This window comes from Bactrocera tryoni, unplaced genomic scaffold, assembly GCF_016617805.1.
Source record: "Bactrocera tryoni isolate S06 unplaced genomic scaffold, CSIRO_BtryS06_freeze2 scaffold_7, whole genome shotgun sequence".
NCBI lineage: Eukaryota > Metazoa > Arthropoda > Insecta > Diptera > Tephritidae > Bactrocera > Bactrocera tryoni.
Genome location: NW_024396366.1, coordinates 6,990,532 through 7,004,157, shown reverse-complemented (window position 1 = coordinate 7,004,157; position 13,626 = coordinate 6,990,532). Strand labels below are relative to the sequence as shown.

Genomic DNA, 13,626 nt, shown 5'->3' with positions numbered 1-13,626 from the left:
TCCCCATAATAACAGTAACAATAGGAAATCACAGAATTAAATGCTTAATAGATACAGGTTCAAGAACTAGCATCATAAAACCAAACGCCATATTCGAAAAGTTTCAGAAGGAAAAACTTTCCAAACCGTTATGCTATGGAACTATCAACGGAATTAACGAAATAAAATATAAAATTGTAACCCCTTTTCCGAGAGAATTTAACGTCTTAGGTACTTTATCATGGAAAGTAATAGATTTTAACAGCAATAAATACGAAGCTATTATAGGACAAAATTTTCTTATTCCTTTTAAAGTCAAAATTGATGTAGAAAACACATTTATTGATATATTAGGAAACATAATTCATTTTGATCAACGAATTCCATATGAAAAAACGGAAATTTGCGCACTCGAATTCAGTGATATGAAAAACTTAAACTTGAACCATTTAAATATCGAAGAAAGCCAATCGACAAAAGATCTATTACAAGAATTTAACGAATTATTTTTCAAAGAAGGAGTTAAACTTTCTTTTACGCATGAAATCAAACATCAAATTATTACAACAAACGATAGACCGATTTATTCGAAAACTTATAGGCATCCACAAGTTAATGAATTAGAAATACAAAAACAAATAAAAGAAATGTTAGAACATAACATAATTAGAGAAAGCAACTCCGCTTACAACATCCCTTTGTGGATAGTCCCCAAAAAAGCGGACGCAGACGGAAATAAAAAATGGCGTATCGTCGTCGATTACACGAGATTAAATGAAATTACTATCAGCGATAAATTCCCGGTACCTAATATCGATGGTATCATGGATAAACTAGGAAGAGCACAATATTTTTCCTCTATCGATCTCGCGAAGGGATTTCATCAAATACTGGTAGATGAAAACGATAGAAAGAAAACAGCGTTTTCTACTCCGTTAGGACATTACGAATTCTTAAGAATGCCATTCGGTCTTAAAAATGCTCCATCGACATTCCAACGTCTTATGAACTCAGTACTTCGAGATTTTATAAACAAGATATGCGTTGTATACTTAGCCGACATTTTGATTTTTAGTACTTCTTTGTCAGAACATATAAATAATATGCGGAAAATTTTTACAAAACTAAAACAAGCAAAATTGAAAATACGTTTAGAAAAATGCAGTTTTTTAAAGAAAGAAACAGACTTTTTAGGTCATACATAACTCCTGAAGGAATAAAACCAAATCCAAATAAAGTTGAATTTATCCAAAAATTTATTTATTTATTTATAATAATTCATATAACAAAAAAAGAGTTTTATTATATAAATACATAAACGCAGCACTGGCTACGAGGCCTTCAGCCGCCTTGTAATTATAACTAGGTGAAAAATTCTATTTGCTAAGGGTTAGTAAAGATGTAAGTTGCTTAAACATGTTTCAACAAATTGTTGGTTTTAAAGAATCTATATACAATCATAACGTTTTTTTCTGAAGGTTCACTTAGTAGTTTTATGAGATCAATGTTGCCAGAGTTGTGGGCTGTTGAGTGAAGCATCGGACAGAGTGTGAGTAAGTGTTTGATAGAAGCGGTGTCATCGCAAAGGGGGCAAATGGATGGGCTTTTACCCGATAGTAGGTGGGCGTGTGTTATGATAGTGTGTCCAATCCTTAATCGAGTATATGTCTTCATTGCGCTAGTTGGAACTGTTGACGAGTAGATTATTCGATTTCTGGCTGGGTTTATGACCGCGTAGTGATGTTTAAATGTTTTCCATTCGCTTGCGTTTTTTGATGCCTTTTGTGCCTAATAAGGTTCGAAATGTCTTGCTTGGTTGAGACGTAGTATGTTAAAGCAGGAGTTCTGGCTACATTTTTCGCAGCGAGGTCTGCAAAGTGGTTGCCTGTGACCGCGTCCCTGATAACTTCTATTATGGGATTGCGATTGGAAGAAGACGTTATTGCAGACATACACGATTTGCTGTCGGTACAGATGAGGAACTTTCCTTTCGTCTTTTTTGCGTGATTAACTGCATGAAGAATAGCAGCTCCTTCAGCGGAAAATACAGAGCTCGTTGAGGGGAGCAGGCAATTGCAAATAATTTCTCCTGTGGCAGTGACAACTGCTAACGAAGTGGAATCGATGGACTTGGAGCCATCCGTAAACAATAACTTCCAGCCATTATTTGTATAATTAGATTCTAGTTCAGCAAAGGCTTGTTGAAAGACTTCGTTTGGTGTGTTTTGCTTGGACAAAAACATAAGCTTATTTTGTAGGATTTGATCATTGATCAGACGGGGAGGATGTCGAGAGGTGAATTTGCATGTTGCGTTACGTAAAATATTATTTTCTGCAGCGAAACTTAAGCATCTCGAAATAGCCGATTGTATTCTTAGAATTTTTCTTTTTTTCGTGGCATGCGTGATAGTTGTATTTATCGGGTGATTTTTTTGAGGTTAGGATTTTCATGCATTAGTATTTGACAGATCACGTGGGATTTCAGACATGGTGTCAAAGAGAAAGATGCTCAGTATGCTTTGACATTTCATCATGAATAGACTTACTAACGAGCAACGCTTGCAAATCATTGAATTTTATTACCAAAATCAGTGTTCGGTTCGAAATGTGTTTCGCGCTTTACGTCCGATTTATGGTCTACATAATCGACCAAGTGAGCAAACAATTAATGCGATTGTGACCAAGTTTCGCACTCAGTTTACTTTATTGGACATTAAACCAACCACACGAATGCGTACAGTGCGTACAGAAGAGAATATTGCGTCTGTTTCTGAGAGTGTGGCTGAAGACCGTGAAATGTCGATTCGTCGCCGTTCGCAGCAATTGGGTTTGTGTTATTCGACCACATGGAAGATTTTACGCAAAGATCTTGGTGTAAAACCGTATAAAATACAGCTCGTGCAAGAACTGAAGCCGAACGATCTGCCACAACGTCGAATTTTCAGTGAATGGGCCCTAGAAAAGTTGGCAGAAAATCCGCTTTTTTATCGACAAATTTTGTTCAGCGATGAGGCTCATTTCTGGTTGAATGGCTACGTAAATAAGCAAAATTGCCGCATTTGGGGTGAAGAGCAACCAGAAGCCGTTCAAGAACTGCCCATGCATCCCGAAAAATGCACTGTTTGGTGTGGTTTGTACGCTGGTGGAATCATTGGACCGTATTTTTTCAAAGATGCTGTTGGACGCAACGTTACGGTGAATGGCGATCGCTATCGTTCGATGCTAACAAACTTTTGTTGCCAAAATGGAAGAACTGAACTTGGTTGACATGTGGTTTCAACAAGATGGCGCTACATGCCACACAGCTCGCGATTCTATGGCCATTTTGAGGGAAAACTTCGGAGAACAATTCATCTCAAGAAATGGACCCGTAAGTTGGCCACCAAGATCATGCGATTTAACGCCTTTAGACTATTTTTGTGGGGCTACGTCAAGTCTAAAGTCTACAGAAATAAGCCAGCAACTATTCCAGCTTTGGAAGACAACATTTCCGAAGAAATTCGGGCTATTCCGGCCGAAATGCTCGAAAAAGTTGCCCAAAATTGACTTTCCGAATGGACCACCTAAGACGCAGCCGCGGTCAACATTTAAATGAAATTATCTTCAAAAAGTAAATGTCATGAACCAATCTAACGTTTCAAATAAAGAACCGATGAGATTTTGCAAATTTTATGCGTTTTTTTTTAAAAAAAAGTTATCAAGCTCTTAAAAAATCACCCGATAGTAATGGGTTGGTGTTCTCAGCCGTTTTCGCAAGAATTTGGAGCGAAGAATCTATCATTTTATTTTGAATAGTTGGTAAACCAGATTCAGCCATTATCGTTTTTATTGGCGAGGTTGGAAAGGCCCGGAGACTTCGCCGTATTGCGCAATGGTATGGCGCATTTAAAAGGTTGATACTGCTTTTGGAGCAATTGCCATAGATGGGGAGCCCATAATCTATTTTTGAAGTTAGCAGAGCTCTGACAACATTGATTAGTGTGTTCGGATGAATAAATGAGTGCTTAGACGAGAGATATTTCACAATATTTAATCGTGTCATTAACGAGTTTCTGACATATTTACAGTGAGCATTAAAGTTATAATTAGAGTCAAAAATTAATCCTAGTATTTTCAGCTGTGTTTTACATTCGATGTTAGTTTGGTTGTGGGTAAGTAAAATAACGTTGCAATTTTGCTTCCTACATACATGAAGGATATGTGTTTTGTCTAAGGAAAGTGAAGCACCAGACTCCAGTGACCAAGTCTCAATTCTGGCGAGTATATTAGTAAATAAGGATTGAGCTAAATTAACGTCAGAGACTTTTGTGTAGATTAGAACATCGTCAGCATAGATCTGGTGCTCAACTCCTATGTAATTTTTTATCATCCTACTAACATCATCAAAAGCAATGATAAAAAGGAAGGCTGAAAGAGGTGAGCCTTGCGGCGTACCATTAGAAAGCGGGAGTGTTGAAGAAAGAAAACCATTTACGTTGACTTTGAGTTTTCTGTTTGTGAGAAAGTTAGTATTAAAACGTATCATATTCTGGCCTATTTTCCATTTTCTAAGTTGTCGAATAATAATATGGGCTCCAATTTTGTCGAAGGCTCTGTGAAAGTCCAGAGATAGTACGGACACGTGGTTTTTGCTGGACAAAGCGTTAGTAATGAAGTAGTATAGTTGGATTAAAGCATCTAACGTGCCTTGACCTTTTTTGTAGGCGACTTGATTCGGTGATATGAACTTGTTTCGCTGAGCATACCACATCAAGCGGTTAGCCACGATATTTTCCAAAATTTTGCCCATACATGGAAGGAGGAAAATCGGCCTATAGTCAGCAAGTTCGTCGGAGGATTTGTGTGGTTTAAGTATTGGTATAACACAGGACGTTTTCCAAATTGGGGGTAGACACCAGTATTGAAAATTTTGTTATAAAGCTGATAATTGGATAAGAAATTTTATCTTGCCCCGGGGACTTACCCTTAACGGTAGATGCAACGAACTCGAATTCAGACAGTGAAATGCTGGTTTCTATTTGTTTAGCAGAAAAAGAAAGAGGGGAGACAGAGTAGGAAGTGTCGGACAGTGTGGTGGTTTTAGAGGTTTGAAACTATGTGCTGAATGAAATATCTGAGCTTGTTTCAGAATAGTGGTTTGCAAATAACTCGGAAATATCGGATGGATTGGTTACCAAACCTGTTGGCCCCTTTACGCACTGATTTCTAGGCACTCCAGAAAGTTTTTTTTTAAAGCGTTCCATATTAACTTAGGACTAGACGAAGGATTTATTTTGCTTGTGAAATCCTGAAAACATTTACGCTTGGCCTGTTTCGCGGAACGACGGAAAAGAGCATTGGCTTTCCTGAAAGATATTAAGTTGACTAGTGATCGAGCGCGTTTGTGTTCATACCAAGCTGTCTGTTTTTTTGCCCGCAATTCAGCGATTTCTTTATTCCACCAAGGAACACTCTTTGAACTTGCTGTTGGCTTTGTATGAGGAATGCTAACATTCGCTGCTGAACGGATAATTTTTGTTAACCTTGCACTTTCTTGGTTAGGGTTGTCAGATATTGGGGTATTATTGCCATTTATCTCGCAATGTGTTTGAAACTTTTCCCAATCAGCGTAATCAGTTTTGAATACCTTATTTATTTTGTGGTTTTTAGTTGTTGAACCTAGGTGCAATTTTAGTACAATGGGGAAGTGATCGCTTCCGTGCAGGTGATCGAGTATACTCCATTCGCACTCTGTGGCAAGTGTGTCGGTGCACATTGTAAGATCTACATGGGAAAAAGTGGAGTGAGTGGAAAAGTGTGTCGCGGATCCGTTATTCAAACATATTAAGTTAGAGGAAAGTAAAGCGTCTTCAATGCATTTGCCCCTCTTGTTGGCTATTGGAGAGCCCCATAGTGGACTCCATGCATTAAAATCACCAGCGAAAATTAAAGGAGTAGAAGCTTGGTTGATTAATTGTAGAATGTCTGTACTGGTAAATTGTTCGTCTGGTGCAATATAAGTGCAGGTAATAGTGATTTTTTTAACTAAGATAATTTCGATCAACATAGCCAGCAAGTTGGATTGAATGGCATTAATTTTGTGTGGAATATCTCTTCTTATGAGAATCGCAATGCCTCTTTTACCTGTGCTAATATGTGGAAGATTGTGAAACATGCCAATGTACTGCTTAGGAGTAAAAGCCGACAAGTTGAAAGAGATGTGAGTTTCATTTAAGAGTATAATAGCTGGGGCATGGTCTTGTATAAATAATTGAAGCTCATTGTAATTATTAGTGTAGCCGTTTAAATTCCATTGCAATATTGGAATCGTAAGATGTATGTAAAAAAAAAAGAAAAGGGAAACTGAAGAGAGCTAGAATATCAACTCGTATGAGCAGTCAGTTGAAGCTGAGTGTCACCAATTGAGTACTAGTTCAAAAGAGAGTAAAAGCTAAGCGTATTTATTCAGAGTCAATTTCTATTTGTTCAGTATGATCAGTAGAGTATTGATTATTGTTGGAAATGCTTGTTGTTGGAAAGAGATTTTCGTGATTAGGTGGATTAGATTGCACAGTAGTGTTGGTAGTAGTATTGTTGAAGTCAGTATATTTATTAAGCGAGTTTAAGGAGTTGTTTAAGTTAGAAATGAAAGAGGCTGTTGTTGGACTGAAAAGTTTGGGATTTAAGAAAGAGTCTTGTTGGGTACAGTTGTTGCTGATATTTTTAGCTGAATGTGAGACGTTGTTGTAGTCTGAACTGATCGATGCAGGCTTGTTGTTGGAAATATGCTTATGGTTGGCGTTAGGTGAGTGCTTTTTGCTAGCTAAAGTGTTTATTGATGAGTTGGGTGCAGAGGTGACCTCTGCGTTTTGTTTTGATGAACTAGGCAAGTCATTGTCGGCAGTTCTATGAGTATTTTTAGATTTTGTGGAATTGTTGATGGCTGAAATTTTTGTTGGTGTGGTGGTTACAGAGGATACCTCTTTTGTTAGTTGAAGCACATGTGCAAAGCTAACAGTGAGGGAAGGGAGGGAAGTATTTTCTCTATTCTTTTTAAGGGCTTCGTGCATACTGCACTTTTCTAGTGTCTTTATTTTTAAAATTTCTTTAGTTTGCATATACTTTGGACACGTATAATCAGAAGAGCGATGCTCGCCAGAACAATTCGCACACATAACTCGAATGCAGTCATTATCGTGCGGAGAAGGAAAATTGCAAATTTCGCATGTTGGGGAACCTTTGCAATGTTTTTGTGTATGACCCAATTTCTGGCATGACCTGCAGCGCATTGGATTAGGCACGTATGGTCGCACAGAGGTCATCCTCCATGCGAAGTTTTTTTTTGTTTGGAAGGGAATAACTGTTGAATGATATTAGAATAACATCAGTAGGCTTTATAACACCTTCAACTTTGCGAGTGAACTTATAAACCGCGGAAACTTCGTAAGAACTCAGTCCTTCTATTATTTCGCTTTCAGGCACATCGTTAAAAAACGGTGCATAAATGGTGCCTTTGTTACAATTAAGATGTTGATGATAGCTAGCGCTAACAGCGCCAATGTTGAAAAGACATTTCGTTTTTATAAACTTTTCTGCTACTTGCTTATTTTTCACTAGCAGTAATAGGCAGCCGTCGCGTAATTCACTAATTTTGATTATATCTTTGCTCACGGTAAGTAAGGCATTGTAAACACGAAAATAAGAAACTTTCGAAAGGGGTGTAGTATTCTCATCGGATTTAATCACAATATACTTTGGGTCATCACTTTTTATTGGCGGTAAGTCAAGAAAAGCATCTTGCAGTTTTTGATACGATTTTTACGTTTTGGTTGGGGACCTTGGGCCAGCGCAGCAAACCTGTTGTCCCCGAACTGGAAGCCCACCGGGGGCATAGTGGAAAAATTATAATACACTTATATAAGTATTGGATTAAATTTTCTCACTTAAAATAAGTATTAATCGCGTTACTTAAGTAAGTAGACCGGGGTGCAAAAAAAAAAACACCAAAAGAAAGCTATTTAAATAGCTGTAAACTCAGAGAAAGATGCTAACTCAACTGCTCAGTACGAGGTTTAGTCGGTAACCAAAAATTAAAGTTACCAATTTCTCAAAAGCAAATAAAATCTTTCTTAGGCATTACCGGCTTTTACAGGAAATTTATAAAAGACTATTCTAAAATAGCTTATTCTATGGTCGCATATCTGAAAAAAGATGCAAAGATTAACGTTAATAACCCAAGTTATATAACCGCTTTCGAAAATTTAAAAAATTTTATTACAAATCCCCCCATTTTAAGGTATCCAATTTTTACAAAAAGACTTAAATTAACACAGACGCTAGCAACTTTGCTATTGGCGCAGTTCTCATTAAATACTCACGAGAAAAACAACTCAACCGTCGAAAAGGAACTATTAGCAATAGTGTGGTCAGTAAAACACTACAGACCCAACTTATATGGAAGAGAATTCGATCTAAAAACAGATCACCAACCACTTAAATGGCTACAGAAGAAAAATTCTGGTAAGGATATAAATCCAAGACTACAACGTTGGCTAGCACAATTGGGAGAGTACGATGTAAAAATCGATTATATAACCGGTAAAGAAAATGAAATAGCAGATTTTCTAAGTCGAATTAACGGTGATGAAATAAACAATTTGGGAATGACCCTTAACAAAATGTTGCAAATAAAAGATTTAAATGCTGGTGAACAACAACCAAACAATGCTTTCAATAGAAATCCAAACTAGCCATTCTCATGAAGAAAATCTTTATAATCACTTTAACCCCTTGCCGTATCAATGAGCGCAACAAAATTCGCTTCCAACTGTTCGCACGCAACTTGCACTAAACAAACCAGTTTTGATGCTTACGAACTGTCGCACACTTGTTTTATAAGTTTACATAAAATAAAATACTACGATTTAATACGATCATTATAAAACTGATCTGCAGTAGATAATGCACTCAACTGAAGCAATGTTTTTTGTTTACATTATTTGCGAAAATAACGGGAAAATTTCAATTCTCTTCACCAAATGTACACTTCTACACACCACGTGCCAGCTCATGATAATCATGTTAGGCACAGAAATTGCACCACGAGCCACGCTCGTGATAATCATGTTAGGCACAGAAATTGTACCACGAGCCAGGCTCGTGGAAATACATCAAGGGGTTATCATTCTCAATACAGTCGTAAATCGTTTCAAAAAGCAATTAATTTTAGTCGAAACAAAAGAAAAAGAAGTAGAAAATATTTTCAAAAACAAACGCATTTTTATCGATATGAGAGATATTAACTCTCACAACGTCATTAATATTGTAAATAAACATTTTGAAAAAGGTAAGGTCGCTATATATTTTGAACTTAATGAAAAAAAAAAAACATAATGAAGTGGAACAAATACTTTTAAATTCTTTCGCAAACAATCAAAATATTTCTTTTGTAAATTGTACAAACTTTCCCAAAGACATTGAAGATGAATACGAACTAAAGAGACAAATATTGTTTTTCCATAAAATCGAAGTAGGACATTCAGGCATTATTCCAACTTACGAGGGAATGAAGCATAAAGTATATCATCCAGAACTAAAAAATTAAAATCCATGAAATAATAAATAATTGCGACATATGTAGTGGTGGAAATTATGATAGAAATCCGATCAAAGCTCAATTTCAAATTACCGAAACACTAAATACAGTTAATGAAATTGTTCATATAGATACTCGTACTTATGTTAACAGTAAACAGTCATTTATAATATTTATCGACAAATTTTCAAAACATGTCATTTCTTTCTATTAACCCGATAGAAAAAGTCAAACGTTCAGAGATAAAATTAATGAGTTTTCGTCAATTACAGGCCATATAAAAAAGTTTTTTTCGATAATGATTTTAATTCAAAACCAATCCGGGAATTTGTAAATAGAGAAAATTTAGAATTTCATGCCACTAAACCACATAGCCATACGGGAAATTCAGATGTAGAAAGAATAAATAATACTTTTACCTAACGTATAAGAACCCAAATTTAGAAGAAAAATTCCAATTACCATTCAAATGTGTAAAGCCGTAAAACTTTAATACAATTAATTTCATACCACAATAAAAGCTACTCTATTAGATGTTCAAAACAACAAAGTTAATCATAGCAAAATTAAAAATCGGTTAGAAGAAGCAAAATTGAAGATCATTTCTAAACATAACACAAGAAAGGAAAATTACCTAGAAAAAAGGAGAGAAGGTTTCATTCGAAATTACTAAAGCGTTAGACAAAATTTATTAAAAGAAATCTAGAAAACGTACATACCTCAAATATTAAACCTCCTTTTAAATTTGCAAATGACAACAATGACAATAGAAACTCTAACGACAATTAGCCCATTTTAAAACAAAAATCTATCCCCTTCAGTGTAATGCACAATATACATATTTTAAAAGAAGATAAAAAACCAAAATATACATTTTTCCGGTTATATACATATAACCTATATTCCCATCGATCGCCTCAATTTTAATAAATATATACTTACCATTGTTGAAAATAAAATTGTAGAAATATAAAACAATAATTACCTATCATTATTTATATTAATATTAATATAAAACAACGTTTCTTTTGTTTAAGCACTATACATAGATACGTTAAGCTATTAAAATCATACTTATTTAAAACAACTCCAAATTAAAAATGTTTACAATTTACTTATTAAAAAAAAACTTATTTAATGCTAGTGAATTAATTAAAACTTAATAAAATTATTATATATTTTTGTAATGGGATCCAGGAGAATCTCAAATCAAAGGGTGGAGGAGTTACATTCCTATACTCTAAACATGTTGTAATAATATACATACATATGTACATATATAGTAAGTGCTTAATAGCGTACTAACATAGAGTTGGGTTCCACATTAGGCTTAGTTGTGGAATAAGAGAGTGAACGTATTTCAGATATGCTAGCGCCAACTCAACTAAAAACATAAATATATATATATATATATATACATATATATAAAATATACACATAAATATATATAAGTAAACAAGTTAATATGGAACGATAAAACAGTTAATCCTAATATTAGAAGCGAACTTACAAAGAATGTTAGTACAGTTAACATTAGGATAAGTAGTAAGTGAACTAATAAGAAATGTTAAGTTCGTTAGTCTTAAGATTCACTTTAATAAAGACGGTTGTGAAAAAAGGCCGAAGCTCTTTTATTTCTAAACCATAACTCCCACGTTGGCAGGACAACTTCTTACTGGATAATTTAAAGTGAAAAAATACGTGTTTTAGTTAAAATCTTAACTTAGAACTTGGACGAAGAAATAAAACTGAAAATTGGATTTTGGCAGACATGTTTCCTAAAAAATTAAATTTCCGGTGAACATTTCGAGTTTTTTTTTCCAATTGTCGAAAAAAGTCCTTCGTCCAAGTCTTTAATAATTGTATCTCAAAGACCTGTGTAAAATTTCGTAAAGATCGGTTGAGTAGTTCTTGAGAAATCTTGCCAACCGACTTCAAAAACACAGTTCCGAGAAAAGCGCGTTTAAAGGCGGCGCACTTAGCCTACCTAGCCTCGACCGCACAAGTTCTCAAGGCAAAATTTAGGACAATTTTCTAGATGTGTTGTAAAATTTAATAGGGCAATAAAAAAAATCGATTTATTGAAACCCGCAAACCCATGAAACCCCTTAATATCAGCGTCTTCGAGAATGGTCATATTAGCAACCACACACAAAGAAAATTTCAGTTTTAGTTATACCAAGTATCCCTATAGGTCACTTCTGTTTAACTTTTTTTTGGAGTAATATAGTATATATTTTTTGTAATATTTTCAAAATATTGTTATAATGAATTTGTTTATTTCACAGTGAAGAACGTCCTAAACGATCGTATTCAATTGGAAGTAAGATAGACAGGAACAAAATGAAACGATCGGGAAATTCCAACGAGATTTTACTTGACAAAAACGCTATCCGAGTCCGGGCATTTTCAGTTGGATCTCGGGCAAAAATTCCCAAATGTGACTTACAGCGTGCTGTTTTATTTCCGAGATCCCGCTTTAACCAGAGTTGTATTAGCAACAATAGTTTGAATTTTGGTGCTGAAGATACTGGGTATAAATTGGATTTAAACACAAATTGTGATAAAAAGTCAACGAGTGCTCCTATATTAGTCCAAAATAGTCAAGTATCTGTGGATTGTATGAGCGATCTAATGGAAATAGATTTTTCGAAAAGTTCTAGCCATAAAACAAATGGAAAAGCTGTACCTGTCAGTGGAAAAGGTTCTGATATATCTTTAAACGAAGTAAAGGGTTATCAGCCATCAAAACCCATTGGCGAGTTGTTACAAACATTTCCGCTTAAAAAAATAAATCCAGAAGAAAGTGGATACTTGGAAATGAAGCCTTTGGACAACGAATTAGGTCCCATGAATAAGTCTTCCCTATCGCATTCAAACGAATGCTTTGCTGATATAACAAGAGCAAGTGACATTACATCTCTATCATGCGTAAAAAGGAAGGAAGCTCAAATCTCCTCCCACGGTAACTATCCGTTTGAGGGAAAACTCGCAAATAATAAAAAAAATCATTTGCGTATGCCTACTAAAAAGCTAGATATTGTGTTCCGTGAAGAAAATCGAAATGATCACTTGGAAGAAGTAAAACTTGATAGCACTTCTACTTCTAATTCTGAAGATATTACTTATCTTTCGTGCATATATTCCCAACTTTCAGTTCAACCAACTTCAAAAACTATTAATGAAACCGACTCTGAAAAGAGTATTTCTATGGTTGATACGGAGAAAAAACTTAAAACTACAAAACACATATTCCATGAGGAATATAGTACGAAATGTTCAATGCTAGACAACGTCCATGGCAAAAATAACAGATCTAAAGAAGCAGAATCTTTTTCTAACAAAGAGCGAATATTGCCAATAACAGGAATAAATGAGAGATTTTCTGTTTCATTAAACGTGCCTTCCTTGCCATTAGCTCCATTGTCCAACGCCAGCAAAATTTCATCAGTCGCTCGATTCAACGATGCTCCAACATTATTGTCCGTTATAGATAATAGAGAAAGCGAAAATGTTCTACCGAACTATATAAACAAAAATAAAACACAGCATATTACCACGCCTACATCTTCAACTGCTTGCTCCAGTTATGAATTATATTACGCAAAGCTAGATTTGCCGCAATGTAGTACCAAAGATAATGCGAAATTCCAAAAAAATGAAACTGTTGCTTCTCCAACAATAAATGCAGAAAATGATTCATATGCTAAAATAGATTTTGATCATTCTTCGGATTCATCATCTTCTTCTAAAACTTTAAATAATTAAACCAACGAAAATTATATTTTGCTTAATATTTAAATGTAAATAAATTACTCCCAATTATTCATTCGTGTATCTTTTATTGGGAGGACGGAGTCATGTGTAGAAGTTCACGCAAGTGAGGAAAGTTCTCTGATCGCCATTCACTTGGGAGTGGCCAGAAACGATTCTTTTACACATGGCTCAAGCAGCTCACTACTTCCGGTCTTTGACCAAGTATCCTCTGGGTAGCCTAAGAACGTCCGTTCGAAGGCGAGCTAAAGTGAGAAGGCGAAACATCCCCTTCGCAGGGTTCTGCGCTGAGTTTGGGA

At 35.3% G+C, this 13,626-nt stretch overlaps 1 protein-coding gene across 1 annotated transcript in view; it reads left to right on the top strand.

Annotated features, from left to right (window-relative positions):
- The window catches only part of LOC120781590 (insulin receptor substrate 1), a 179,206-nt gene extending 165,828 nt beyond the window's left edge, over positions 1-13,378 (top strand). The window contains 1 exon segment of the mRNA XM_040113825.1: positions 11,842-13,378. Within this exon segment, the coding sequence (XP_039969759.1) occupies positions 11,842-13,321 (1,480 nt within the window). The 3' untranslated portion in view covers positions 13,322-13,378.
- Positions 13,379-13,626: the final 248 nt, after the last annotated feature.